Source organism: Wyeomyia smithii, chromosome 2 (genome assembly GCF_029784165.1).
Source record: "Wyeomyia smithii strain HCP4-BCI-WySm-NY-G18 chromosome 2, ASM2978416v1, whole genome shotgun sequence".
NCBI classification, from domain to species: domain Eukaryota; kingdom Metazoa; phylum Arthropoda; class Insecta; order Diptera; family Culicidae; genus Wyeomyia; species Wyeomyia smithii.
In genome coordinates, this window is record NC_073695.1 from 172,876,651 (window position 1) to 172,903,860 (window position 27,210).

General features: G+C 38.8%; 4 protein-coding genes across 9 annotated transcripts in view; 2 read left to right on the top strand and 2 right to left on the bottom strand.

The window, feature by feature from the left end:
- Nucleotides 1-5: 5 nt before the first annotated feature.
- LOC129721369 (ribonucleases P/MRP protein subunit POP1) lies at nucleotides 6-2,675 on the bottom strand. The gene has a single exon (XM_055673863.1). The coding sequence runs from the start codon at nucleotides 2,477-2,479 to the stop codon at nucleotides 35-37; it is 2,445 nt and encodes an 814-aa protein (XP_055529838.1). The 5' UTR covers nucleotides 2,480-2,675; the 3' UTR covers nucleotides 6-34.
- Nucleotides 2,676-4,076: 1,401 nt separating this feature from the next.
- Nucleotides 4,077-6,951, top strand: LOC129721372 (acyl-protein thioesterase 2). The gene is made up of 6 exons (XM_055673874.1): nucleotides 4,077-4,345; nucleotides 4,443-4,474; nucleotides 5,386-5,599; nucleotides 5,657-5,830; nucleotides 5,894-6,049; nucleotides 6,110-6,951. The coding sequence occupies exons 1-6, from the start codon at nucleotides 4,295-4,297 to the stop codon at nucleotides 6,140-6,142; spliced, it is 660 nt and encodes a 219-aa protein (XP_055529849.1). The 5' UTR covers nucleotides 4,077-4,294; the 3' UTR covers nucleotides 6,143-6,951.
- Nucleotides 6,952-7,336: 385 nt separating this feature from the next.
- On the bottom strand, nucleotides 7,337-9,331 carry LOC129721371 (zinc finger protein 624-like). Of its 2 annotated transcripts, XM_055673873.1 has the most exons (3): nucleotides 9,134-9,331; nucleotides 8,947-9,083; nucleotides 7,337-8,848 (listed from the first exon to the last, which is right to left on the bottom strand). In XM_055673873.1, exon 3 carries the CDS (start codon nucleotides 8,846-8,848, stop codon nucleotides 7,508-7,510), a length of 1,341 nt encoding a protein of 446 aa, XP_055529848.1. In that variant the 5' UTR covers nucleotides 8,947-9,083; nucleotides 9,134-9,331; the 3' UTR covers nucleotides 7,337-7,507. The 2 variants fall into 2 exon arrangements, with proteins under 2 accessions (XP_055529848.1, XP_055529847.1); XM_055673872.1 differs by lacking the exon at nucleotides 8,947-9,083.
- Nucleotides 9,332-23,190: 13,859 nt separating this feature from the next.
- LOC129721373 (ATP-binding cassette subfamily G member 4) overlaps nucleotides 23,191-27,210 on the top strand; it is a 57,034-nt gene continuing 53,014 nt past the window's right edge. The window contains exons 1-2 of one of the 5 annotated variants that reach the window (XM_055673876.1): nucleotides 23,191-23,500; nucleotides 23,559-23,883. The gene's annotated coding sequence lies outside the window, so the exon portion shown is untranslated. Of the gene's footprint in view, nucleotides 23,884-27,210 lie in introns of all 5 variants that reach the window. The other 4 variants (XM_055673877.1, XM_055673878.1, XM_055673880.1 and 1 more) reach the window with 4 other exon arrangements.

Sequence of the window (27,210 nt, forward strand, 5' to 3'; positions counted from 1 at the left end):
CAATATTAAAAGTTTCATCAACACTAAATTTTTATTACTCTAACCTCACTTTCAATGTTGCAAATCGGTAGCATCTGGTTTTCGTTCCACGTATTAGAACCTTGAATGAACCCTTTGTGCAGATTCTAAAAAGTTTTTCGAGTCCCCGGGAGGTTACATAACCAACGGCAGTGACCTTTCCTTCGATTAAGCTGAAGCTAGTCCGGGTGACGTAACCGAAACATTCACGGCTACATTGATTTCGAATGGTCTCCGGAACCGCCGGCAACCACAGCTCTTTCATCTTGGCAAGTTGTTCTTGAATAAGGTTACGGTTTTGCGGCTTTGCTATACGTACTAATGTACCTGGTTGTTTCCGCTGACGATTTTTTTTCTCGCGAATCCTACGTTTCCTTAGCCGTTTGAGCTGTCGCAGATGCATTTTGCGCAACTGATGTCGTTCTTTCTGGAAAGGATCTTTTCTTAGCGGCTCTACAAGAACAGGACCATTGTCGTTGATTTGCGTTTGACTTTTGTTTTGTCTAAAATCTTGTCTGTGGGGCAAGCATATTAGCGCGTTGTCGCCAGGATTACCACGTGTTTTGATCGTCAAATAAACGGGCACTAAACAAACAGGCGGTAAATCTACTGATTTGATATTGTATTTTCTGTCTAGCGAAAGATGAATTTTGTTCAGACTCTCCTGATCCCGCAACACATAAAATTTAGAGTTCTTAGATGCATTCCACTCCGATACCAGCTGAGACCAAAGAGAACGGAAAGGAGAAGCAATAGCCAGCTTTTTATAATTTACGCGGCGATTATGAGGACGAGAAAAATATTTTTCTAATTTTTTGTTATACTCAAAATCAGCCTCATTCTGCCCTAGAACCGTATCAGGTATCATATTGGCATCTGTTCCTGCTTCTAAAGCTTGCATATCAAACTCTTTTAATCCAGCAGGTTTGGCACCCCAAATAATCAGTGTTTGCCATAGAGCGAGACCATAGCCCGCCGGAGCGATCAAATCCCAGCCAGTGCCGTAACCGAGTCGTTTGAACTCGCCATCCTGGGAACCAGTATTTTGAATTAAAAGTAGTGGAATCGGTTGTATGCTGTTTTCAAAGGCACATTTCTCTCCAGGGACTAAACACTGTTTTTCTCTAAGCTGGTTCAGTTCGTGCGTGGTTTGCATTTCTTTAACTATTCTGTCTCGAATAGTTGAATCCCAAAGCGGTGAAAGAGCAGTTTGCGTGGTACAGTCAGGAAATGAATGTTGCGGCACAACTAACGTAGGTGGAAGCGCCTTCGTTCGTTTATTGGGTCGATTAAGGCGAGGATCTTCTACCACTAAACCAATTACAACACCAGGGCCGAACTCTCCAGTAGAAGTTACATGTTTAACTTTATCCCAAAAGGCTAATTGTTCAATAGCAGTTCTTTTGTTTATCGGACATTGTATCCAATCAGAGTACCAATGACTAGATTGGGAAGCGTTTGACACTGGATATATGTTTAGTGCTTTACTCAACGTAACATGTGAAAGCGGCCCAGTCAGTCTGAAGTAATTTAACGTATCTTTCAATTCTAAAATCACAACTCCAAGCGAATTATTTACGTATTTGGGGGTCCTAACCATTCTAGGGGGAATTGTATCTGCAGTAGTTTCAGGTTCATTCATATCCATAGGTGTGAATACAGTGTTTTTTAGATCGAAGGCATCAACGAGATGCTTTACTAGCTTACTATAAAAAATTGGATGGGCGAATATCCATAGCGTTCTCTTTTCCCTCGCATCATTGGCTTTCCACACGAATCTTACCCTGCCTATACATTGGAAAGGATACTGGTTTTTCTCATATAACCAAATATAACCCGATCTTCTTCCATTAAGGAACGCTTTGGCCGCTATTGTTAATCCAACTTTCTCACTGCAGAACTCTTTCAATTTACTTCTTAGTAGCGATTCTTCACCCTGAATTTCAATGCAGCCATAATAGGAAATGTCCTGTAACAAGCAATGTTTTGCTGTTGCACGGTAGCATGCCCTGTAGCTTTTTGCGGTGGCCGTGTACGGTATTTTGTAACCCCATTTAGTCAGCATATGAAAACGTTTGGCATGCCAAATGTGAGTCTCTAGCCAAACGTTTGTCTTTTTGCGACGTTCATACTCTTTTAACAGCACGTTGGCCTTTCTGCGGTACTTCCGCGATGGTCGTTTCTTTTTCTCTGGCAAACCACTTTTATTGAATTGAGCTAAGTGAATAGCGCGGAATTTCCGAGGTAGCCGTTTTGGGTTGTATGTCATTGCACGACGCCTCATATGCAATGGTAGCGACTGATGCATAAGCTTGGTTTGCTTTTCAGTATTGGCCATTGTCCGCAGCATGGTTTTCATTTCTGTTATTCGTTCTTCATTAAATTGGCTCGAATCAACTTCATTCTGAAGCTGAACTCTCCCATCGTGGGATTCATCGTAACACAATAAGTTTGATTCCATGACTAATACAGAAACAATGTTTTTTGAAATCAATTCTCCTTGTTTTACAAAACTATTGCACACTTGTGACTACTAATTGGAAAAATTACTCGTTTTGAAAGCCTTCGACTAAATCGACGATTGTATCATAATTTGCTAAAATTCCATTCTAACGATTCTAACGTGTTTTTAACCAAAAACATGCGCATCACTGACGTTTCTCTTGTTGTTGTTGTTGATGAAGTTTGTGTTTTTTGGCCCGAGACAATCAGATCAGAGTCTCAAAAGGCTCAAAAGACGTTTCTCTTCACTGTAAAAAAATTTCACGTCGAAGTGAAGTGATTTGCTGTTGAATTCGCACTACTTGCCGAACATTTCAAAGTGAAAAGAAAATCCTTCGAAACATGTTAATGGAAAAAACGATGAAATCAACAGCAAATCACTTGATTTTCTGTTGTTATGTTCATCTTTTTTGATATGCTTATGTTTGAGATACGGAATGTCGGTCATTTGGATATTATCAGCTAATTACAATAAATTCAGAAGGTTTCTGATTATTTTAAATTTTTCAATTTTATTTTACTCTAAGTTTTCAATTTGATTACAAAATGACCACACTATCGCTGTGTCGGTGCATTCGATTTCAGGATCTGTAAAAGAGTTGTTTTATTATTATTTTAATATCAAAGATTCAATAAAACTTACTTCCAAACAAATTTTTAAACTCTGAGGAAAATGTTCTGCTTGCGTCTTTCGCCACCGTCACTATTTTTGTTTCGTTTTATGTTTTTGACGTTTGTCAATTGGAATTGCAGCTGTAATTCAATTGATTTGAACAGTGGTGCAAATGCAAGAGATATTCATTGTAATATGGTGGTGGTTTCCATTGAACAGTTTTCAACGCAAGGCCATTTCATTGGAAAGTGTTAATTATTATGAAATCAACACTAAATCACTCCAATTTGCAGTGGGACGTGACGAATAGACTTTTTTACGTACGAATGTGTTAGTGCAATTGGTTGAGGCATATATTTACAAATAGCTGTTTTGTTTGCAATGCTATGTTTTTAGGAGCTAGACAAATATTCAGTTGAACACTCATTATATGTTTTAAACTTGTTCCTGAATAAATTTTTTCATTAGTGATCAGAAATCGGAAGAAGCTGCTGAACATAATCGACCAAAAATGGTAAAAAGTGATAAAAGTCGAAGCAACGAGATGCGATGATTTTCAGTTTGGAAGAAACAAAAGCAACTTTACACGGGTTTACCCGTTCACTAGTGTGCGTAGGTGAAAAGTCACTTATCTCTATATCGGATTTGACGTTTATAGTATGGCCCTGCGTATGGTACAATGAAATTAAAAGATACAGTATAACGAGTTTCGCATTCGTTCGCCACCGTATTTGGGCACAGTATTTCAAGCAACACTGCAAAACTGTCAGTTGCTCAATTGTGTTGTCATCGTCCATCAGTAAAGCCCCCTTTGGTAAAGCCTATTCGCGTTGACGGTGTTGCTGATATTTGTTTGGTTTTTGCATGCGATAAAGAAGGAAGGAAATATTTTTGCTTTTGTCATCACGCACGTTTTGACAATTACATATGAGTGTTCACGTAGGTGCGAACAGCCTTCAAAATCTCTTTCAACGCGAATAACCCGAATTGCAGCTTAATGCAATGAGAAAAAAGTTATAGATCGAATTGGTTTTGTAGTGCATCACTTAAAACTAAAAAGATTGCGGAAAGCTATCAAGCGATTTGATTATCACCATTCTTTAATTCGTGTGTTATCTTATAGTAATTCGAAAAAGTAAGCATTAGGCTTGTGAGCAAACAATGGCAGCAGCTCCTGTGATTATTCAATCCGCCGCAAAACATACATCCACGGTAAGCACCTTATTTTTCAAATTATTTGTAATTAATGCCAAATCAAACAGGATCCCTTCTCAAGTTTTACTAAAATAGTTAATCTTGTTTTCATTAGCTCATTTTTCTGCACGGTTTAGGTGATACCGGGTGAGTGTTACTTCTCTATTTACAACCTTTTCTGTTATTGCTTCCGCTTGTTTGGAATCAGCTATTATATTGTAACCAGTGCAACACGGAAGTCTGCATGTGTACATCATGAAATTATATAATTTATATGGTGTTAGTCGATATGGTCGGACTTTCTCCAGAGAAAAAATCCTCTGTACTAAGAGGTGAAAACATGATTGAACTGTACGGTGACCTTAAAAATCAATAAAATTTTCTCGTCAGCACTGTATCAGCACTTTATGTTGGAAAATGTTGCAAAAAAGTAGTCTACAGTTTTTTTTTCTGCAGAGATCATTAAGTATATCCATCTAATTGAAATATCAGGCTCTAATTTATTTAAGGAAGCGTGTAAAATTCCAGGTTTTTTCATTGTCCTGGTGTTAACCTTGACCGTGAAAATAAATGTAAAATGTGTTATTTCAATTTTCAGATTCCATAATCAAGATATGTAATTCTGTTGAATATTCAAAACGCTCATATGCAAAATACCGCTTTTAGATCGGCAATAACGTTGTTATATTGCTTGTAAATAAAACTCGTGAGCACGTATTCTTATTTTTAAACAGAATTTAACCTTATTTGTCCTCTGCTGATAGTGCGGATCTTTGCATGAACTATTTTATTCCAATGTCCAGTATATACAAAAAGCTTGCTGAAGCTGTCATTAAATTGAATTCTCAATAACTCATAGAGGTATACAAAAAAAATTTAAACGATAATTTCAAAAGTTAATGAATGCATTGAACTTGGAGAGTTTTTTGTTTTATAATACAAAAAAACTTCACTTTTTCCACGTCGAAGCTCAACGTAGAAATAAATTATTCATGAATCTACCATTAGTAAATTTAACTATTAAATAGTTAACATGGTTTTATTTTTCCACTAAATAGTCATGGCTGGGCTACAACAATGGGTATGATCCGCACACCGGACATGAAGGTTATTTGTCCGACAGCACCAACGATGCCGGTTACGCTTAATGCCGGATTTCGCATGCCGTCTTGGTTCGACTTAAAAACATTGGATATCGGCGGTCCCGAAGATGAGGAAGGCATAAAAAAAGCTACCAAGAACGTGCATGAAATGATTCAAGGAGAAATAAGAGTATGTTGATATTATTTTTAATGAATGATTTAATTTTATAAAGACTCATTCGTCCAGGCCGGAATTTCACCCAACCGGATCATGTTGGGAGGATTTTCTCAAGGTGGAGCTCTAGCCCTGTATGCTGCACTCACATTTGCGGAACCTTTGGCGGGGGTTTTGGCGTTATCGTGCTGGTTACCACTTCATAAAAATTTCCCTTCAATCTTGAAGTGTCCAGATTCAGTTCCCGTAAGTACTGTTGTCATTTTTTTACAATTACTTGCTAACCATGTCGATTTTGAGAAAATTTAGATACTTCAATGTCATGGGGACTGTGATCCGGTAGTTCCGTACAAGTTTGGTCAATTATCATCGAGTGTGTTAAAAACATTTATGAAGCACTCACAGTTCCAATCGTATAGAGGGTTGTCACATTCCTCGTCCGATGCTGAAGTAGAAGATATGAAGGTAATTAATCACAGCTGGTCAAAGGTTACAAAAAATAGTAATTTTCATGTTTTTTACCAGAAATTTATCGAAAAACATGTTCCGCGCCAGTGAATAGACTACTACATTCGCAACCTGTGTATAAAACTTAATGGTCTTCAAAAACCGACATATTTTTTCTAATTGATTTATTATAGCAACCAATTTAAACGAAACCAACAACTGTAACCCTCTTTACAATTTTAAAGCATCTATGATATGTTAATTGGTCTGAGTTCATTGGAATGACAGTTTTTCATACATATTAATCACTTATTACTAAAATGGTCAGCAAAGGAAAATACGCTGTCACCAACACATAATAGAATATAAATCAAATCTTTTTGCTAATTGACAAAATTCGCAATGGAAACAAATCATCTATGACAATGATTAAAGCAAACAATAAGTATTTCAAACATTTGAAAATTATCTATTGAGATTTACATATAGTGACGAGGCTAACCACATCCTATCTAACTAAGCCCTCAGTATTTTGAATTAAGGCAAACGAATCAAAGAATCATAACATTTTAATTGGTATTCTCACTACCTCTACTCAATTGGAAATAGCTTATAAACCAGTTTTACTTAAACTGCTTGCAATTAGAGGCCATTACTAAATAGTCGATTTGATTTGGTAGTAACACAAACTAAACAAAAACGTAATGTAGCGAAATGTTCCTTTGGCTTGAGCAAATGATTTAAATTTTGTATTTAATATAAAATTTAAAATAAATTACAATCTCGATGGCAAAAAATTAGAAAAATGGTCAGCATTGAAACTGCTTTTGCGTTGCATCAAAAAACGGAAACCCTTACGGTTTTGATAGAGCATGAAATTGTAAAGAGAATGAAATATATATTTTAGTTTATTAGAATAATCTTACATTACAAGTTTCACGTCCGAAATTCGCCAAACAGACAATTAATAACCAATGTATAGCCCAAGTCATCGGACTTTCTGCAATCAGTTAAGGCCAAGTCTAGCATGCAAATGATGTATCGAAAAGGCGTCTAAATGTACTGGAAAGAGCTCGTCTATATGGTATAACGATACCTACTCATCATGGTACTTCATCAGATGCTCAAAAAGAAAAACATTGTGAACAAACTGAACCCTGAATAAACCCAGTTATGACGAAGAACAGGGTGCAGGTGCACTTAGGGACATACATACCGTTGATTTAAAGGAAAACATCGTTTGCCGATGCTTTAGTCGGGGGACTTGTTCACTAACGCCGTTTGGTTCAATCAATCAAACTCATGTATCTTGGCGGATTTTATGGAACTTTCTACGTTTAATCACGTTGCGAAATCCTCACCGCCTGCGAAGGGTCATAACCTTGCGCTTTCTCCTACTCAAGAATCAAACATAATAGGTGTAAGAAAACATGAGTTTAACCCGCCACACCAAATACAATTTGGATTTAACAGTTCTCAATCACTGCCGGTTCTCTTCAATTTTTCATTTATTTTTTCGACTGCTCGCATATTCACAACAGTTCCCGGTGGAGGTGGCTCATACTCGGGATGATTTTTCGAAAGATGTGCTCTCAATAGGTGATTTTGTGAAAAGGCACGTTTGCATAGTGGACATACGTAATTTTTCTCATGTTCATGTGCCGTCCGTTGGTGAAGTCGTAACGTTTTGGTTGATTTGTAGGATTTTTTGCATAAATCACAGTGAAAGTTTTTAGAATCACTATGCGAAACCAAGTGCACCTTCAAGCTATTGCTTGTTATAAAACTTCGATCGCACAGATGGCACGGGTATGGAGTTACTCCGGTGTGTCGGCGAATATGAATTGAGTAATGGGATGAATTACGGAACTTCGCACCACAATATTCGCAAGTGTATCGTTTTTCTCCGGTATGGTGACTTGCAATGTGATACCGTCGGGAAGCCCAATGCAAGAATTGTTCCTGGCAAAAGGGACAGGTGTACCGTTTCTCATCAGCATGAATACGTTTATGCTTGTTCAAATTTTCCTTCAATGTAAACCGAGCTTTGCATTGGTCACACTCAAAAGTTTTTCGTCGAATGCCTTTGTCTATATGAGTTTCTCTGTGCTTAACCAAGTAATGAGAAGATACCATTTTACCACAATCGATACATTGACTGGTTTTAGGTTTGGGCTCTTGTAATTCCATTGCATATACATCTTCACCTTCATCGTTCGTGTCGGATTCCTGAGGGGTATCCATGAATTCATTTTCTATCTCTTTACTTTTCTGGTCATCCTTTGTGTTATCTGTTCTCATAAAAAACTCGTTTTCAGTAGACTCGTGATAGGTCATGATGATTGGATCAGGTGCATTATCGGAATGATTTTGTTCGTTAACTAATCTTTCCCTATAATCATTAATTTCATCGTAATTGTCTCGTTCGCAAAATTCTGCAATCGACTCTTCAACCAGTTCCAGGCAGGGTTCATCTTTAACTTTATTGTTCATATCTTGGCTCTCTTCTTCATATAAATTTAAAATGTGATGAAGGATTTTCTCCGAGCGCTTGCTTTTTCTCAAGAACTCGTAAGTCACGATTAACTGAGCTTCACAATTGTCACAAATGCACTTTGGAATAAAACTTGCATCCACGGTGGTATGTTGATTATTTTGAAGGGGGACCACTATCTTATAAATGTCCCAGTAACTTTTGTTCTTCGAATCTTTGGCATTAGAAAGCAATGTAGCAGTGTAGAGATCACTAAGTAATCGTCCGTTCAGCGCTTTTTTCAAACAAACACGGCAAGTTTGTGGTGATATAGAAAATTCCATCTAAAATATTGTCATTTATTATTATTATACAACTTTATACAATTATTACAATTATTATTATACAACGTAAAGCAAAATATAAATAAGAAAAAACTTACGGTGGACTGATAAATTCTCGATTCTCAACTAATCAATGCATATTATGAGCCAAAGAACCATGCGAAATTTGTTTGATAATGAAATAAACAACAGCTATGGCCAGAGTTGCCAAAAAATTTGAAATAATATCTGAATTCTGGAAAAATGCGAATAAAAATCAGGCAATCGTTTATTGTGTCAACAAACCATTTTCTCAATTCAACTCCTTAGGTATCGAATAAAGCGTTTCCTAATTTCGTGCTCAATTTCATGTGATGACCTCTATGCGAAACAACAAGAACGAAAATCTGGCTAAAATTTTGCATACTGTCGATTATCTGAAAGAATTATGACGAAATTGAAGATATGATAAATACAACTTAGACTTTTCTGGCATGATGGCAGCGCAGCTACAGCCAGAGATGCCAGATGTTTTTGAAAAACCGGAAAAATCTGCTTGAAATCTGAAAAAAAAAAATTTATCCGTGATTCGAAGAAAATTCGCTCTCGCAGGCAGAAGTCTGCAAAAATCTGCGCACATTTTGAGAAAGTCTGCGTAAATATGAGGAGACTCCGACAAAAATCTGCAAAAACTATTTAAAATCTGCAAATATCTGCGAATCAATAAAATCTGCACACGGACTCTAAAAATTTGCGTTTTACAGACAAATCTCCACATCTGGTTTCCCTGGCTACAGCTCAAAGAGCGGCGAACGGCGGCGCATTTTACACGACAAGTTACTTTTCCATATTATTAGCTTTAAACTACCTACATCAGAGACAAGAAACAAGATAACTAATTTGGAGGTTCGTGAAACATTTTTGGATGGCTCTTATCATAAAGCATGCATTACACTCTTTGACCAATACCTTCTGTTCGAAAACCCCAAGGGCGCGTTAGTCATCCACGAGCGTGGTCTAGATTTCGTGGCCGTAGAAGACTACCGGTCTAATCAGTGTTTTGTAGATGGTCAACTTCATGCGGGGTCGGTATTTATTCGAGCGGAGCGTCCTCCGGAGTGCAAAGTAGGCACGATTTTCTGCCATAAGCGTCGACGAATCTCTCCGCTGGTGTCATCGTCAGCAGTCACCAATGAGCCCAGGAACACGAATTCGTCTACCATCTCGATTTCATCATCGCTAAAATAAATTCGTGGTTGGAGGTTGATACTATCTTCTCTGAAACCTCTTCCTCTCATGTACATACTCTGCGGCACCCCACAGATATGAAAAAAGTCCAGCAAAAAATCTATTTAACTTGAAAGTAACTCTTCACTCTCATATCAGGAAGAGATTATTTATTACTATTCATTATTATCTGTCTTAAAAGGTTCATATTCTCGACAAAACTTACTTATTGTTACATAAGCGAGAGGGAGAGTTGAGACAGTCGCGTAACTGTGATATTTTTTCAAAATTGAAAATTTTGGGGGGGAGGTTATTTACAAACAATGTTGTTGGCTAACGGCTTGTTAGGCTATAGTTCAGCCGAAATTAACTGAATAATAGCTTATTAAGCTGTAAATCAACAAAATTGTTTTTTGGGTAGCGGTTAATAATTTACTAAAGTGCTTGAATATACATTCATGCTTTTTACGCGAGGAATGCGTTCTAAACTTCTATGGAACTGTTGGCGTGTACGTAATAAGCTGTTGTACATCTGTTACATTGAATCTGTGTCATCGTTATACCTAAATGTATTTACCCATTCGAGTACTCTCTCACCACTTTATAATAAACGTTTCACAAAGCAAGTCGCTTTATTTTACCGCTGCGCATTACTGTTCTTTATAGGTTATAGGCTTTTGTTTCGCGAACATTCCACGTTGGAAAGCGGCGTGGGTTGTGAAAAATTGAATCGTTTTTCCGCGTACGTATATTTCCCGAGTTTCGAGTGCGGGATCATCTGGAACTGAAACAGTTCAACATATTTCGAATCTTCCGGGAATCGAGCGGCTCGTCGGTAGAGAAAATTGGGCGACATGGAAATTTGCCGTGCAAACTAACATGGAGCTGGATGACCTCTGGAGCGTTGTAACCGGAAAGAAATCAGGATGGATCATACACCGTAGATGCTGGCAAAGACCGTCGTGCGAGAGCCAAGATCATTTTGCTGCTGGACCCAATAAATTACGTGCACGTTAAAAATGCAAATACGGCAAGGGAAGTTTGGTCTACATTGGAATGTGCGTTTGAGGACTCTGGACTTACCAGGAGAGTAGGCTTGTTGAAAAGGTTGATCCAGACAGACTTGTCTTCGTGCTCCTCGATGTCAGATTACGTCAATCAAATCGTTTCTACCGCACACAAATTAACCGGAATAGGTTTTCCGATATCGGATGAGTGGATTGGAACACTCTTACTAGCTGGGCTTTCGGAAGATTTCCGTCCCATGATTATGGCACTCGAAAATTCGGGTATTCAGATCACTGGGGATGCGATTAAAACGAAGCTGCTGCAGGAGGTAAAACATTCTACAGACGATTCGGCTCTAGCTGCAAACCGGAAGACCAGGGACTACAAAAATAAACAGAAAAATAATCCTCCCAAAGGACCCAAGTGCCGCAAATGCCATAAATTTGGGCATATAGCTCGCGACTGCAATAATGCAAAGAACCGACACGCATTTTGTGCAGTAATGTCGTCCTTTACGTCGATAAAAGGTGATGATTGGTATATCGATTCAGGTGCAAGTGTGCACCAGCCATAGTGAGTTATTGAAAAATTTGAAACCTTCCACCGGAACTGTCGTCGCTGCGAATGGAGGAGGCATGAAAATTACTGCAGTAGGTTCAACTACGTTGCAGCCGATATGTCGGAAAGACAATATACCGGTCCATGACGTACAACTGATTCCAGATCTTTCTGTCAACCTACTTTTCGTTAATCAAATCGTAAAGAAAGGCTACACTGTGGTGTTTACCAATGCGGGATGCAAAATAACAAACGATAGCGGTGAAGTTGTTGCTACAGGTAAGCGTGAAAATGATTTTTTAAGCTGGAACAACAGCAGGAAGCGGGAAGAAGTCTAGCTTGTTTCTCTGCGACTAACTTACACATCTGGCATCAGAGACTGGGTCATTTGAACCTGAAAAGTGTACGGAAACTAGCCAACGGGATGGCGAATGGTATTAAGGTCGTCGGAAGTAGCACTACAGATTGCGATATCTGTCCAATGGGAAAACATTGTCGTCACCCATTCAACAAGCAAGGTTCACGCGCTTCGGAAATTCTTGACGTGGTACACACGGACATCTGTGGGCCTATGACCAAGAAGAAGCCGGATTTGTCTCATTTAAAAGTATTTGGCACGAAAGCTATGGTGCATATTCCTAAACAGAAGCGGCAAAAGTTAGATGCAAAATCCAAAGAATGCATCATGGTTGGCTACGATGATCGCACGAAAGGGTACAGAGTTTACGACCCGCAGTCACGCAACTGTTCATCAGTCGCGAAATTTGTTTCGTCAACGAAGAAACATGTAGTCAACAGAGCACACCCCGTGGAAACATCGTTCAACTCCCCTTCGAAGAAGTAGTGACCCTGTCACCGGTTGTACCGCCTTCGAAGAGTGCCAAGGAAGAAGATGACGATGACGAGTTCTACACAGACTGCGAAAATGACGACTCCGAGCAGGAATTCTATGGATACGAAGATTCCGAAAATACGACACTAACCGATGCGACCGTGCTCCCTCCGCGCAATTTCTCAAATCCACCTGGGTCGCAGGTGTTGAGGCGAAGCGGTCGGGAGCACAAGTTACCAGGCAAGTATAGTGAATTCGAAGTTTCGTTCAGAGGATTGCCGCATTCTAACTCTTTACAGACAACCGGCAAATGGGTCGTTAAAACCAAGCATGATGCGAACGGGAACGTCGACAGGCATAAGGCGCGTCTAGTTATCAAGGGATACTCGCAGCGAAAGGGGGTGGATTACACCGAGACGTATTCCCCAGTTAGATGCTACAACTGCCTTTCTTCAAGGAGAGCTTTCAGAAGAAATCTATATGGATCAGCCTCCTTGCTTTGAAAAACCGAACCAAAGCAAGAAATTAGTGTGTCGATTAAACAAAGCTCTGTATGGACTGAAGCAGTCCAGTTGCGTCTGGAATGAAAAGTTTGACGCTGCACTGAAAAGTTTCGGAATGATTTCTTCAGTGTACGATCCTTGTCTTTATTATCGAATTGATAACGGTAAAATGTTGTTTGTTGCGATTTACGTAGATGACGTATTCATTTTCTCAAATGATAGAGGCCTTACGAACGAGATAAAAGCAAAACTAAAGAAATCCTTTCTTATGAGAGATCTCGGATCAGTTAGTAGTTGTCTAGGAATGCGCGTAACTCGTGGGAAAGCTTCCGTGTCGCTTGACCAAGAAGCGTACATTGAGTCAGTGCTAGATCGTTTTAATATGCAAGATGCTAAAACCGTTACGACTCCGATGAATGCAAGCGTGAAGCTCACCAAGGATATGGCGGCTAAGACTCCGGAAGAGGTTGACAATATGAAGAAGGTCCCGTATCAAGAGGCGGTAGGTGGTCTCATGTACCTAGCTCAGTGTACTAGGCCAGATATTCTATACACCGTTAATCAACTAAGTCGCTACAATATGTGCGCCGGTCCGATGCATTGGGAAGCAGTAAAGCATCTACTACGCTATCTACGAGGCACTAAAAGTATAAAATTGCGATACTCCAAGCAAGCGAACGATATTCTAACAGGATACTCCGATGCAAGCTGGGCAACAGACTTAGATGATCGAAAGTCTACTAGTGGATTCATTTACATGCTACAAGGAGGAGCCGTGTCTTGGAGCTGTAAGCGACAACCGACCGTTGCTTTATCAAGCTGTGAGGCAGAGTACATGGTGCTTTCCGCCACCGTTCAGGAAGCCGCTTGGTGGCGCGGATTGATTGCGAAGTTCGGCCAAAATATACCGATAGATCTCTACTGCGATAACCAGAGTGCAATTGCTATAGCCAAAAACGGTGGTTATACGCCACGTACGAAACATATCGATATACGGCACCATTTCATTCGAGATGTAGTTGGTCAAGAGGTTGTCCAGCTGAATTATATAAGCACCGAGAAACAAATTGCTGACGGATTGATCAAGGCCCTTGAGCGAGTCAAACTGAAGCGCAACCGTGCTGCGATGGGATTGAACACTTCAGCTTAAGGAGGTGTGTTGGCGTGTACGTAATAAGCTGTTGTACATCTGTTACATTGAATCTGTGTCATCGTTATACCTAAATGTATTTACCCATTCGAATACTCTCTCACCACTTTATAATAAACGTTTCACAATGCAAGTCGCTTTATTTTACCGCTGCGCATTACTGTCCTTTATAGGAACCGCGTAAAACTGGCTAAAATAAGTTGAGAAAAAAAATGACGTAGAACTGTCCTAAACGTTTGAACTTTGACTGAATATGATAGTGGTCAGTCTAAAGGCCAAAATGCAATATTATAAATTGTTAGTATTTTTATTAACAATTGTGATTTTTTTTGAAAACTGATACATGATTAGCTTTGTTTTAAAACAGGAAACGTGATTGGAATGAGGTCGATATCTTGTACCGCTTTTGAGTTTTAAAGAAGCAACGCGTGTAAAAAAATCTGACTGTATTCTGATTTAAGTTTGTGCAAATAATTAATTCATTCGGTATTGAAGTAATGTGATCTTGCTTGAAAATTATATAAATCGAAACCCCAAAACGGGTGTCTCAACCAGGGGAAAAATTTTACTAAGCGATGACAGTTTTTTGGTCTGTATTTTACTCCTTACGCTTCTTCTTTCCACAGCCTTTTTTAACAACCGTCATACGACATCCATCAGAAGGGAAATGGAAAAAAAGAGAAAATGTCTCCGGTGGATTCGGGCTGTCACCGAAACGCGCTGTTTGTGTAGTAGGGGAACAACGGGCAACACGGACAGGGCGGGCAAGATGGTCCGTTGCTCATTTATATATAAACCATTGAAATTAACACAAATCATTTATGCCAGTTACATACCAACAGCATTCTGGGAGTTTCGAGATATTATGTAGATTGAAACAATCCTTAGTTATTTGAGAAATAATAAAAATAAGCTCACTCTCAACAGCAAAGCAATGTGATGTAGTTTTTGTTGTGCCGAATTTAAGCTTCTGCTGCGGTAAAACTTCAGAAAAATATAGTTTTCAATGACATTGGAATAATTAAGCATATTTGAAACATGTGGGTGAAGATAGTTTAGTGAAAATAGGATTTTTTTGGAAATCACATCGATCCAAAAAATTGTTTGCCTCTTGGGCAAGACGGTCAGCCGTAGTGTTCGCAAAATGGGCAGTCTGAGAAAACGACGATAGCACCATTCAATATTGTTTCTTTCAGCATTCTTAGCACGTGAGATGAGACTTAAAGTCATTAACTCTCATTTGAAATAAAAATCATCATTAGAAACTTTGTTGAAACCTGTAGATATGCTACATGTAAATAATGTGAATGATTCCATCTGCGCAGCGGACGGTAAGCTTTAAACACTTGCTTTTTTGCCGTCTTTGCAGCACAGCCGGTCCGTTTCATGTGCACGTTGTGAAATAATGGTTTTTCGAGACTGTTTTTATTTTAGTGGAAACTAATATAAAATCACTCTAAAAAGGAAAGGTTTGCATTATTTTATGAAAAGCACTAGTCAATGTCGAATATTATGAATATCGTTGGTTGCAATGTTGAGTTTTGAGCATAATAATGAATGATTTCCTTAGGGTGACCGTCTTGCCCGTTGTTCCCCTACGGAAACGAACGCTCGTATTAAAAACAGCTTCTTCCCTTTTCTACATTCGCAATCCCGAAGACATCCTACAAATACCGCCGAATCGACACACGGAGTACATTTTTCGTTTCCTTTTGTGATGCTTTGTTGCCAATACGTTCTCTTCTCAATACGCCAATACGTAACGGGGGTATTTTGGCCAGCTTTAGGAAGTGGTTGCACAAACACAATTTTTCAACATAAATACTTACTCTCTTGTACTATTGTTAAGAGCTAAGTTTCTATTTTAACATACATCGTTCAACAATGCAATATATTAAAAAATGTCCTAGTAATATCAAAACTTCTACGTAGAACTGAAAACATATTTTGGTCCACCAAATTTTTATTTTGGCCCACCTTCATATTAAGAACCATGTATGGAAATATTTCGGACTAATTATATTTAAGATCATCATAGGTATTTTTTGAGCAGAAATAATGGATTTGAGGAGGACATCCTGGCTGTAAGTTTTTGGAAATTTTAGGCATCTAAAAATTAAAAGATTGGCCTTATAGCGGTTCGACACTCGACAGGCATCCTCAGCCAATTTCAAACGGTTGAATGTGATAAATTAAGAAGTACCTGCAAATTGTCACAAACTGCTTCTTCGTTCAGCGCGCAACGGCCGAATGGCAAACAAAGAGCTGTCCAAACTTGGCATGGCCAAAATATGTTCGCTTTAGAGAAACAAACATATTTCGGCCATGCCTTAAATTGCTATTTGAACTTTTTTTAACTTTTTAGAGTATAAAAACTGTTTCTATGGTATTTTACTGATATTACTACAACAACGAATTGTTTTAAATGCATACAAATTTGTTACAATAGATTCCGGACGTTGACTTGTATATTACCACTTCCTCTTGACTGTGGGTTGACACAGCCATGACTTCGAATATGTATAAACCAGGGGCTAGAAGTGGCTGTCAGATTACATATAAAGCGAGCGTAACAAGAACCGCCGCCATACTGAACCAACCAATGGTTCCTTGACGTTACTTTTCACGCGCAATCACGAGTAGGGGAGACTAGAGACTGTGTTATAAAGAGATACGCAAAGAGAAAAGCAGTAAATATGGCAACCCTTTGCTAATATTATATTCCAAACAATTCTGGAAACCACATTTAATTTCGCATGACTTTTCATACGCACTAGAAAGTGTAATGAAATTCCGAAACTTTATAAGGATATATAACTGAGTTTTAAAGCTTGTTTATACATTTTTTTAATTTTCAATGCATCACTCATAATACGAGCATAACGAACACATTTTCCGTTTAAACCATAATTGCACGTGGTTCACAACAATTATACTGATTACAATACACATTCTGTACGAAAACTAACACTCCTGAGTTTGTTTACTTTGCACACTTGGAGCCTCGATTTGACGGTTCACTTGGAGTTTTCGACCTCACTCTTTGCGTATCTGTTTATAACACCGTCTGTAGGGGAGACTGGTAACCGTAGTTACATTTTCATATTTCCGAGTTTGTTTATTTATGTTTCGGGTTCTTTCGTTAATTTTGTAGCGATTTTCTATCAAATATACCGTTTATCGTGTGATGTTGTGAAAGATGAAGTGCATTATTCCTTCCTGTGATAGTAACATGCATTTTGCATGGAGTAAAGGTGGAGTTTCAACACACAGGTGAATAGTACAGCTTGTGTCACATGTAAGCCTTACTAATAGATTGACATTTAAGGTTTCCAACTGATCACGAGAGAAATCGTCGTTGGTGTCGAATTCTCTCCATTTCCGGACTGTCAAATCTACCTGCTGCTGGGAGCAAAACAAGCGCAAGGATTTGTTCTCGCATCTCTCCGAACGAGATTTTTTTTCAGTGAACGGCAAGCGTAAATTATTGCTGAATGCAGTTCCGAGTTTGATGATGGCAGGCATCACCGAGTTGGATGTGCTCGACGACGAAGACATCACCGGCTTGAATACCGGTAATATTTTTTTACCGTATCCAAATCTTAATTTGAAGTTATTTTAATTTAATAATATTCTAGAATTTCCAACATCACAATAGAGGGTCAATCTCCCCTAATTAATGTAAACAAACGACGCCATATTATGTTACGGTATTCACCTGTCTTCAGGCCCCTGGTATAAACTAATTCCAAAATAATACTCCCTAGAGTCAGTTTTTTTGCCGAAAATTATAGTGTAGTATGTTTCTTAGCTGTGTTATTTCAATGATGAATGCATAGTTTCCTGATATTCATTGAATTTAACAGATAAAATGCGTTAAATGTGGTGGGTGGGCTAAAATATGCAGGTGGGCTAAAATACCCCCGTTACCCTATATGTACATGAGCATGAGCATGAACATTGACGACCGTACATATCGTAGTTGCACCTCCGTGATTGTCCTGAGCTAGTGAAATTGCACAGAGAACCACATAGATAGCTTTAGGGATGTTATACCATCTCCAATGTACAACAATTCAGTAACTCTCACTTTAAAAAGATCAATAACGGCGCCGGCCACGTCCTTACAGTCGTAGGGGAAAATTGGAACAGAATTGTAAGTTCGACAAACGTTGTTATGAGACCGAGTTCACCTCTGCATCTCTACGGACGTCACAGGAAGAGTATTTGTGTTAGTATGATGGGGTAGGAAAGATCAGGATTCGCCGTGGTAGGCAATACGATAAGATATTATCAAATCCCGCGCGCGAAGAATAATCTTTTAAACCAAATAATACATCGTCAGATACAAAAGCTAAGCGCGAATCAACGAGCTGATTCGCAGGCACCGATTCTATGTTCTGTGAGAGTAAGCTACGCGATATTCGTATCTCCAGATGGCCAGTCACAGCAAACCTATCTTTCTTTTTATTTTTTGTTATTTAAGAATCAATAAAGTTGATATATTTGATAATAAAAAACAATACTGTGACTATTTAATATATATCGAGATAACGTTGTTTGAAGCGGCCACTATACGGTATCCAGTTGCTAGCTTCTTAACATTTGACATGTGACTTATATTCAAATGCGAGTTGTAAAAAGTTAATTATTTTCAAACGCGGGTACGGTCGCATCCATGATATCAATCGTTAACGCAAAAATACATAATAAAAAATAAAAAGATAAATTTAGAAAAAAAGGAGACACACACACCTGAACCAAAACGTCCTAAATTAATTGTGTTGCGTCTATGAATATACAGCAAAAATTTAGCTTGAAGCTAAAAATAATCATTTAAAAGCCAGAGAAGTCATGAACAGCAAAGAAAAAACAATGAATATCGAAACACAGTAATCGGACAAATTTTAATTTCAAAATTTCAAAACATTTTCCCAATTCAAAAATATCGCGAAACAGACAAACAAGTTGTGCGGTACGCGTCTTTTCTCAGGTAAGAAATATGAATATCAACAATGAGAACAAATATAAAAAAGCCGTGCTTTGCGCCGTCTAGCCTCAGCACACAATCAGTCCAAGAAATCGTGAGATAAAACACACACACGGATACTAAATAATAAGTATTTGATTCATGTCGGTGAAAGCCACCAGCAGTTTAAATAAACATGTCGTGTAAATGTGTGCACTTATCTTAGATACCGAACTCCGAAGCAGCATTCAAGGCCCAAGCACAATGGATACGTTTGCGTTGACGTTAATTTGACAGAAAATGTATGGGCTAACTGTCAAATTGCCGCAAACGCAGCCGCAACGTATGAATTGTGTTTAGGCCTTCAGTGAGTCAAGCACGCCGCCGCGCTCGCACCCGAGCACAAACAAACCGTTTCCATGATTACAGTTGCCGCTCTCTCGGCTTTTGCCTCTCAGGAGAACTTGCGGCAGACAAGCATATGTACAGCGTAACACTGAAGCAGTGGTTTCACTGTGATGAACTTTAGACACATCCATTCACGCAAAATTTCACCCCTCAATCAGTCAATGTGTCCTCTCATTTTGCACAACAATTTTGATCCAACCTATTTTGCTGTCAAAGAATCAATTTTGATATTTTAATATATGATTATCAGTCAATCTCAAATTTTTCAAACTGAAATTTAAATACCCTTAAAATGAGTAAATTTTGGAAGTTTTTTTTTAATATTTGGACCACTGCGACCATTATTTTGATCTACACAATAAGAACTACTCTTAGAAAATAAATTTTTTTTTTTTAAATGGCGTAACGTGGAACCAATTGCGATTAAAACAGTAGAATCTGCACACTTAAAACTGGATCTCGAGCTCGGCTTAAAAACATGCGAGTTCATCCGGTAACTTGGTATTCAACCGATATTTCAGCTAAAAAATGCTGGTTGCCGAAAGATATCAGATGATTTGGCCGATACTTCACCACAAAAAAAAACAAGCTTGACGAATCTCGTCTCTACTTTCGCCAAATTTATCGTTAAACACTGTTGATGCCGAGGTCGCCATTTTTCTTAGTGCAAATTTGTGCGTGTTACGGGCGAGTAAACAGGAAACAGATAAAAGTTTAGCTGAAATTTGTGCATCTACAGGTGTTTGCAATCCGGTAGCCGAAAAAATGTAGTACAGATTCGTGGGAAGTGGTTGGTACTCGAAAAAGTGTAGTTGAAAGTCGTGTAAATACAATATTATTGTATTTTTTTTAAGAATAAACACGACGTAGTTTTAGGTTAAATGTTTTGCTCAATACCTTACCGGCGTTCAAGAACATTCAAGACTCAATATGAATAAAGTTTCTTTACTTACTGAAACTCTTCGAGCTTATAATTGATCTTTCGAAAAAAAACTACCGAATTCTAAGGTACCGTGGAATGGAGTGAAATTGATCACCTGGAAATTCGTGATGAAAAATACTTATCAAAAGATATTACAACACTAGGCAATGTTAACGTGCCCTTAAACGCATCTTTTGCATGATTCACATACCTGTCAAAGTTAACCCTTGCATGCCCGGTGCAATTTTTCATATTTTCGAAAAATTCTTCTAACTCAATCAAAACTCAATCAAATTTGAACTCAAATCAAATCAAATAACAAAAAAAAGTATTGAATTTACTTAAAGTAATCTTAGTTGGGGGTAATTATGTTATATTTGGAGAAGTGAGTGAAGTTTGATAAAAGCTCAAAAAATAGCCATAGAGGTTTACTGGAGCACATACCAGTACTTGTTTTAAAATTATACTATTTCGGGAAAAATGTACATGAAGCTAGTTAATTGGAAATTGTTTTAAAAATTGATCAATTCCACCCCGTTCCATGGTAACTTATTTTCTGCGATTGTATTTCCCTGAAAAAAAAAACAGCTCTTTGCTGTGCCGAAACATTCGGCTTATATAACCGAAAGGTCGTTAGACTGGTTTGCCGCCTCTCGGCTGGACACAGTCAAATGCGTTCCTCGATTCTGACTTCTGTTTATTATTGATTTCCCGAGATTTTTGGCTAAATAGATTCAGCCGAGATTCTTGCCGAGCACTCGGCTGTCCAAATCTTTGCCCAAACAATGCCAAGATTCAGCAATTTTTTTGTGTTGGAGTTAAATACAAAATATTTTGAACAAACCTTTTTATGTCTTTTTAATTTTTAATGATTTGAAATGTCCTGATCAATGAAATCGATCAACATATAGTTTCAGTAAAACAATTTTGTTGTTCAACGGCTTATATATTTTTTTTAATTTTGTGGTTTATCGGTTTATTAAGCCATAATTCAATTGAATTATGTTTAACAATAGCTTAATAAGTTGTAAATCAATAAAATGGTCTCAGGATACCCAAATTATCAGCATTGATTGCTGGTAACACTGCTGATATCAGCCTTCTGAAAAATGAATACCAATCTCCACGATGATACACATACAATACCGGTTGATAATTCCTAATTGTAATGATTTGGAGCCGTCCAATAGTCTAAAGTTATGCAAGATTGATGTGGTTTCTCAGCCATCCAACTTTTGCGTGTTATTATATTGAAGTTGTTTATAAAATAGATTATAATCTTAGTAATTCGTAGTTCGAGTCAAGTAAATGTGTGAACGAAACAAATCAGTAGGAACACAAACAATCAGGATTTTCTAACGTTTTTCAAACGAGCTTGAACTGTCAAATACTGCGATTAGATCGAATAATATCGATAACTTGTACCGTTTAAAACTTATCGATATTATTACATAGATCGATCTTGCCGCACTTTTTGGTGGTCTCCGTGGTTCTGTTGTTAGCGATGTCGGTCGGCTAGCTCTCCCACACGGTTGTGATATCGGGTTCGATTCCCGATCGAGTCGAGGATCTTTTCGAACTGGAAATTTTCTCGACTCAGCACTGGGGCACAGTGAATCGTTGTACTTATCCTACACATGCAAAATGTGCCAAACACAATATCGATAACGAATTCTCTCAGCTAATCTAGTTGATCGAGACCGCTTAGCCCCAAGGCTAAGCGTGTGATATTGTAGTTGTTGTAAAAAAAACGCGTAAAAAGCGATTTCGGTGTGCTTTTGTAGTCGTAGGTCAGCCTCGCATCTTTATTGAATAAGACTGCTGCTGAAAAAATACCGGAGAAACCGAGAAACTCCCTGCCGAAGACATTCGATATTCTATAAAATAATTATCTATCAAATCTGGCGAAGCTAAATCATTACCGAGTTATGCTCCTGCTTAACGTTAATAATTAATAGATTAACGAAACTTAACGGACACTCTGCCCAAAACGATTTGAAAACGAACAACTATTAAAAACATACCACGTAAAAAACAACTTTTCTGGGTATGCGCAAACGTTTTCGGAAAAAGCACCATACTGAAAATTTTACTCGTTGGCGCCACGTCAGTCTGCGAGATCTCAGCAGACATGGTCACATTAAAACTTGCTTTAAATAATACCATGAAAGAACATGCAAAAAATACAGGTAGAACACATTCAATCGCGTCTACATTTAGTAAGAATAAATGAATTGATGTAGAACGGTGCATACGATTTTCCATCACCATTTTCATACATTTAAGAGCAGGTTTCGTATTCAAAACTGCTTCTGTACCAGTAAACATCAGTAATTGTCGATATAATTCACCATCATATTCGGTTATTGACTTCGCACTATATAAACTGGTATCATGTTTCTCACTTGCCATTCTAGTTGGTTCCATATAGGTCCGTCGTGTCACGTCGTGGACACTTCGTAGTGAAATCGTAAATCAGGGTCGAACCAACTGGCCCTTTAATTGTTAACTTCGTACGAGTCCACCTCTGTAATTACCGACTGTGGATAAAATGTGAAAAGAAGTATTAATTCAAATTTAATAATTTACAGAAGACGCAAGTCATACGGCACTGGCCAGATTGACCGGAAAGTAGCAATTGCTACATCAGCAGAGATGCTCAGATTCGCTGTAATTCTGCGCGGCGGCGTTCTGTTCTTTTTTGCCTTCTTCACGTGCTACTTGTAGAGACGACGGCGAGCGGAGACCTCCGCGCCAACTATCGTGTGCATTCATTCTACGCCTCGCAGCTCATTGTATCCGTCGTCTAACCATCCGCTGCCATCTAACCATCCAGACCGTGTTAGTGCAGTGCAGTGCAGGTTCTCGATTAGTTCGGTCGCGTTTTTCGTTCGCTGGTTGTAAGGTTTCAATTTACGCGCGTGCTCAGCGGCTCATCGCGTTGCTTGCTCGTGAATGTGTTACAATTACCCATGCGTTAGTTTACTCGCCGCTGGCTTGTTTTGGTAGAATGTTCCTTCTCGCGTTATTTTCAGAGGTGGCCTTTTCCGGTTGTGTCCGTTTGAACTGCATAAGTAATTGAATTTATGGCTCATGGTTAGCTGTCACCCCTACGTGGTTTCTAGCCTGGTGTCAAAAAAAATCTCACTTTCAGCAGTACCATTTATTGAAGGCCAGCGTTTTTAACGGAGTTTAAAGTTCGTCAAAAGAAAATGTGAGCTGTTTGAAAAAATATGCCTGATGCTTCTGTGTGACTCAGCAGTAAATATAATTTTGAATGTTCGAGTTATACACTCGAGTAGTATACAACACTACGAAAATTCTTGACTGCTTGAATTCGTGCTCACATCAAGTAAACAATTGAGAAACTGTGTGTTACCTGTCGCTGATCTAGTACCACCGATAAGTAGTTCCCAGAAGAGATAGCACACACTCAAGGAACTGCATCGAGCTGTGATGTGATCATGTCATCCCGTTAGGTATGTTTATCATAACAATTGACACAAATAAAAAAAAAATCAACACAACGAATACACAAGCCTTCTCTGGCGATGAGAACTGTGCCACCAATAATATAGATTTGGAACAAATTCTATGGTTCATTGAATAAAAAAATATACGAATATATTACATGTTTCATCAGTTTTGTTAATACTTTTGAAATATTAACTGAAGGTAATTTATTAGTTATTTATTATACTAATCGCAAATGACTCTGCGTGTGTTAGTAACATTCGAACATCACTTGATTTTGTTTCGATCGGAAGCTAATTTAAATATTTTGATTTCAAATCGTTTCATATGTTTGGGAACGAATCAACACACTGATTTTTTTCAGCAACAACTTCAAAGAATATGCGTACTTCTAATTCAAACAAGTTATCGTTAAATATATCTTTCTGATCAGAAGCTGGGTTCAGGTATATTTGATAATTATAAAAAAAATATCGCAACGCTTCACTATCGATAGGAGCAAGCTCTCAAGATTCCATTGTTTTAAATGTTTTGGAAGATTGAAGTGTCGAAGTTTTAAAGAAATAATTATTCAACATTTTTTGTGCCTACCACGGCTAAACAATCTAATGATTATGTAAAGCAAACTATTTTTAGTTATAAACGCTCATATAAGCAATAGATTTTTAATATCGACTTACCTACTTTTGACCTCATTCGATGTGTTAAAATCCTTTTCTTTCTGTCTTCTGTATTTTTTTTGTAATCGCGAAAAGTTTCATTTCATGTTCATTTAACCCTGGAAAGATAGTCTTAGTCTGGCGTTAAATTGATGTATGAATTTTAAATCTTTTAAAATGCGAGTGTTTGTTTAAAATTTGATAATGAGTGATCATTACGGTGTTAACACATCGATACATAACAAATTTTGAAAAACGAAAACAAATTCGCACTATTTGAAAAAGAAGAGGGTAATGTCACTAGAAGCGAGGGGTCAAATTGACGCAGAGTGTTTCTAGGAATAAAAAAAGGATACTTAGTATGAGGCCGTTCCTAAGCCACGCGCTCATGTTTTGATCAATTATTATACCCACCCCCCAACCCCTTCGCGGTCTCCGGTGGTCTTTTGGTCAGCCTCCCCGTCTCCCCCAACGCATTTAACCACGGAAAGCATTTTTTATCATACTTCCATTATATTTTATATTTTGGCGAAATCTTTCAATTGTAATTTCTGATCAAATATAAAAAATACTTGTTCGATGAAAATTCTGATAAAGCCATTTTAATCGGATTGTTCTCTTCGCAATATCGAAAAGAGTTAATTGACTAAGCGAAGACGAAAATACGTTTGTGATAAACCCGATGCGAGTGAAACTTTGCTGGTATGTTAGCTGATTTCACACTAACAATGATTTTTGCGTTAGGCGTGAATGAATAATTTTTTGCCTAGAATGTATGTCAAAATGGCCGTTGAAAAATGCACTGCTTTACTGTCGTAAATAAATATTCTTCTAGTTTGGTTGCTTTTAAATCCATTGTGCTCCTTGCCAAACTTTCCTGTCACCCTGGGTTAGGAACGGCCCTTATGAAAAGCCTTACAAATACTACTAAACATGTTAATTCATGGCCCAGAACATGACGTCAAAATCGTTATCGAAGATCGCAACGCTCTGGTTGTCCATGACGAGGAATTCAAACCGGTTATTGGAAAGTTCAGCGCACCCGGCTCACGAACCTAAACGGCCTTCGACTCATTGACTTCGCCGCCTCCAAGAACATGGCCATACGTAGTACCTTCTTCAGCATAGCCTTCTATATTGGTACACCTGAAAATATCCACAACACCAATCGATCACGTTTTGATTGACGGTAGGCACTTTCCGGATATTATCGACGTCCGAACCTATCGTGGGCACCCGTCGATTATGATCACTATCTCCTGATGGCCAAAATGCACCAACGACATTCGGCTGTCAACAACATCCGCTACCGTCGCCTGACACGGTAAGATCTGGAGCGACTTAAACTCCTCGAAGTCACTACTGAGTACGCGCTGGATGAAGGAGAATTTACCGAAGCCCCTCTGTGGATTCGTCGAGAGGGATCGACGTAACGGTTGGTTTGATGGGCAGTGTCGAAGGATTCTAGATGAGATAAATGCAGCGCGAGCATTGATGCTGCAGCAAAGGAACCGCCATAACGTGAATCGATACAAACAAAAATGAAGGCAGCAGACCCATCTTTTCCGGGACAAAATACGCCTCCTGGCAGAGCTGGAAAGTGAGGAAATGTAACAATGTAGATTCTACGAGAAACTAAACGCACCCTACCTAGACCTGAAATGTGTCGGGATGAAGATGGATGAATCTTGGCGTATGAACGTGAGGTGATCGCCAGATGGAAGCAACACTACAATGAACACCTGAATGGCGCAGAGGCAGAGGAACAAAACGGTAGAAGCAACAACTTCGTCAGCACAGCGGATGAGGGAGACATATTGTCCCCCACGATAGGTGGAGGTAAGGATGCTATCAACAAATCAGCTGAAAAGGATGGCATCGTAGCTGGGCCCGGGCAGGTTGGCATCCTGTCTGCATCAGCTGATAGTCAGGATCGAGGTACAGAACAGCTACCGAATAATATGCTTGATATACAAGAAGGGTGACAAGTGGCAATGTGAGAACTACCGAGCGATCACGATTCTCAACTCAGCCTTCAAAGTGCTCTCCCAGATCATCTTTCGCCGTCTCTCGCCGCTAGCACGAAGGTTTGTGGTAAATTATCAAGCCGGTTTTGTAGACAAGCGGTCGACAACAGACCAAATCTTTTCTCTGCGGCAGATCCTCCAAAAGTTTCGCAAATACCAAGTCCCTATGCACCATCAATTTATCGATTTAAAGGCCGCTTACGATACTATCTACACGGTCGAGCTATGGGAAGTAATGGCCGAAAATGGCTTTCCTGCGAAGCTAATAAGACTGATTGAGGCCAGGATGGATGGTTTACAGTGCTGTGAAAATATTTCGGGTGCGGTATCAAGCCCATTTGAAACACGCAAGGGACTTCGACATGGCGACGGTCTTTCCTGCATCCTGTTCAACGTTGGATCATTGGTAACATCAGACAATAACAGCAGTAGAGAAATCCGCAGAAGTATTGTAGCTGGAAGTCGTGCTTATTACGAACTCCACAAGTCGTTGAGGTCTGGCAAACCCCCGTACCAAGTGCACCGTATACAAGACGCTCATAAGGTCGGTAGTTCCTTACGGGCATGAGACATGGACAATGCTCGAGGAGGACTTGTAAGAACTTGCCTTTTTCGAACGACGTGTGCTTATAACCATCTTCGGCGG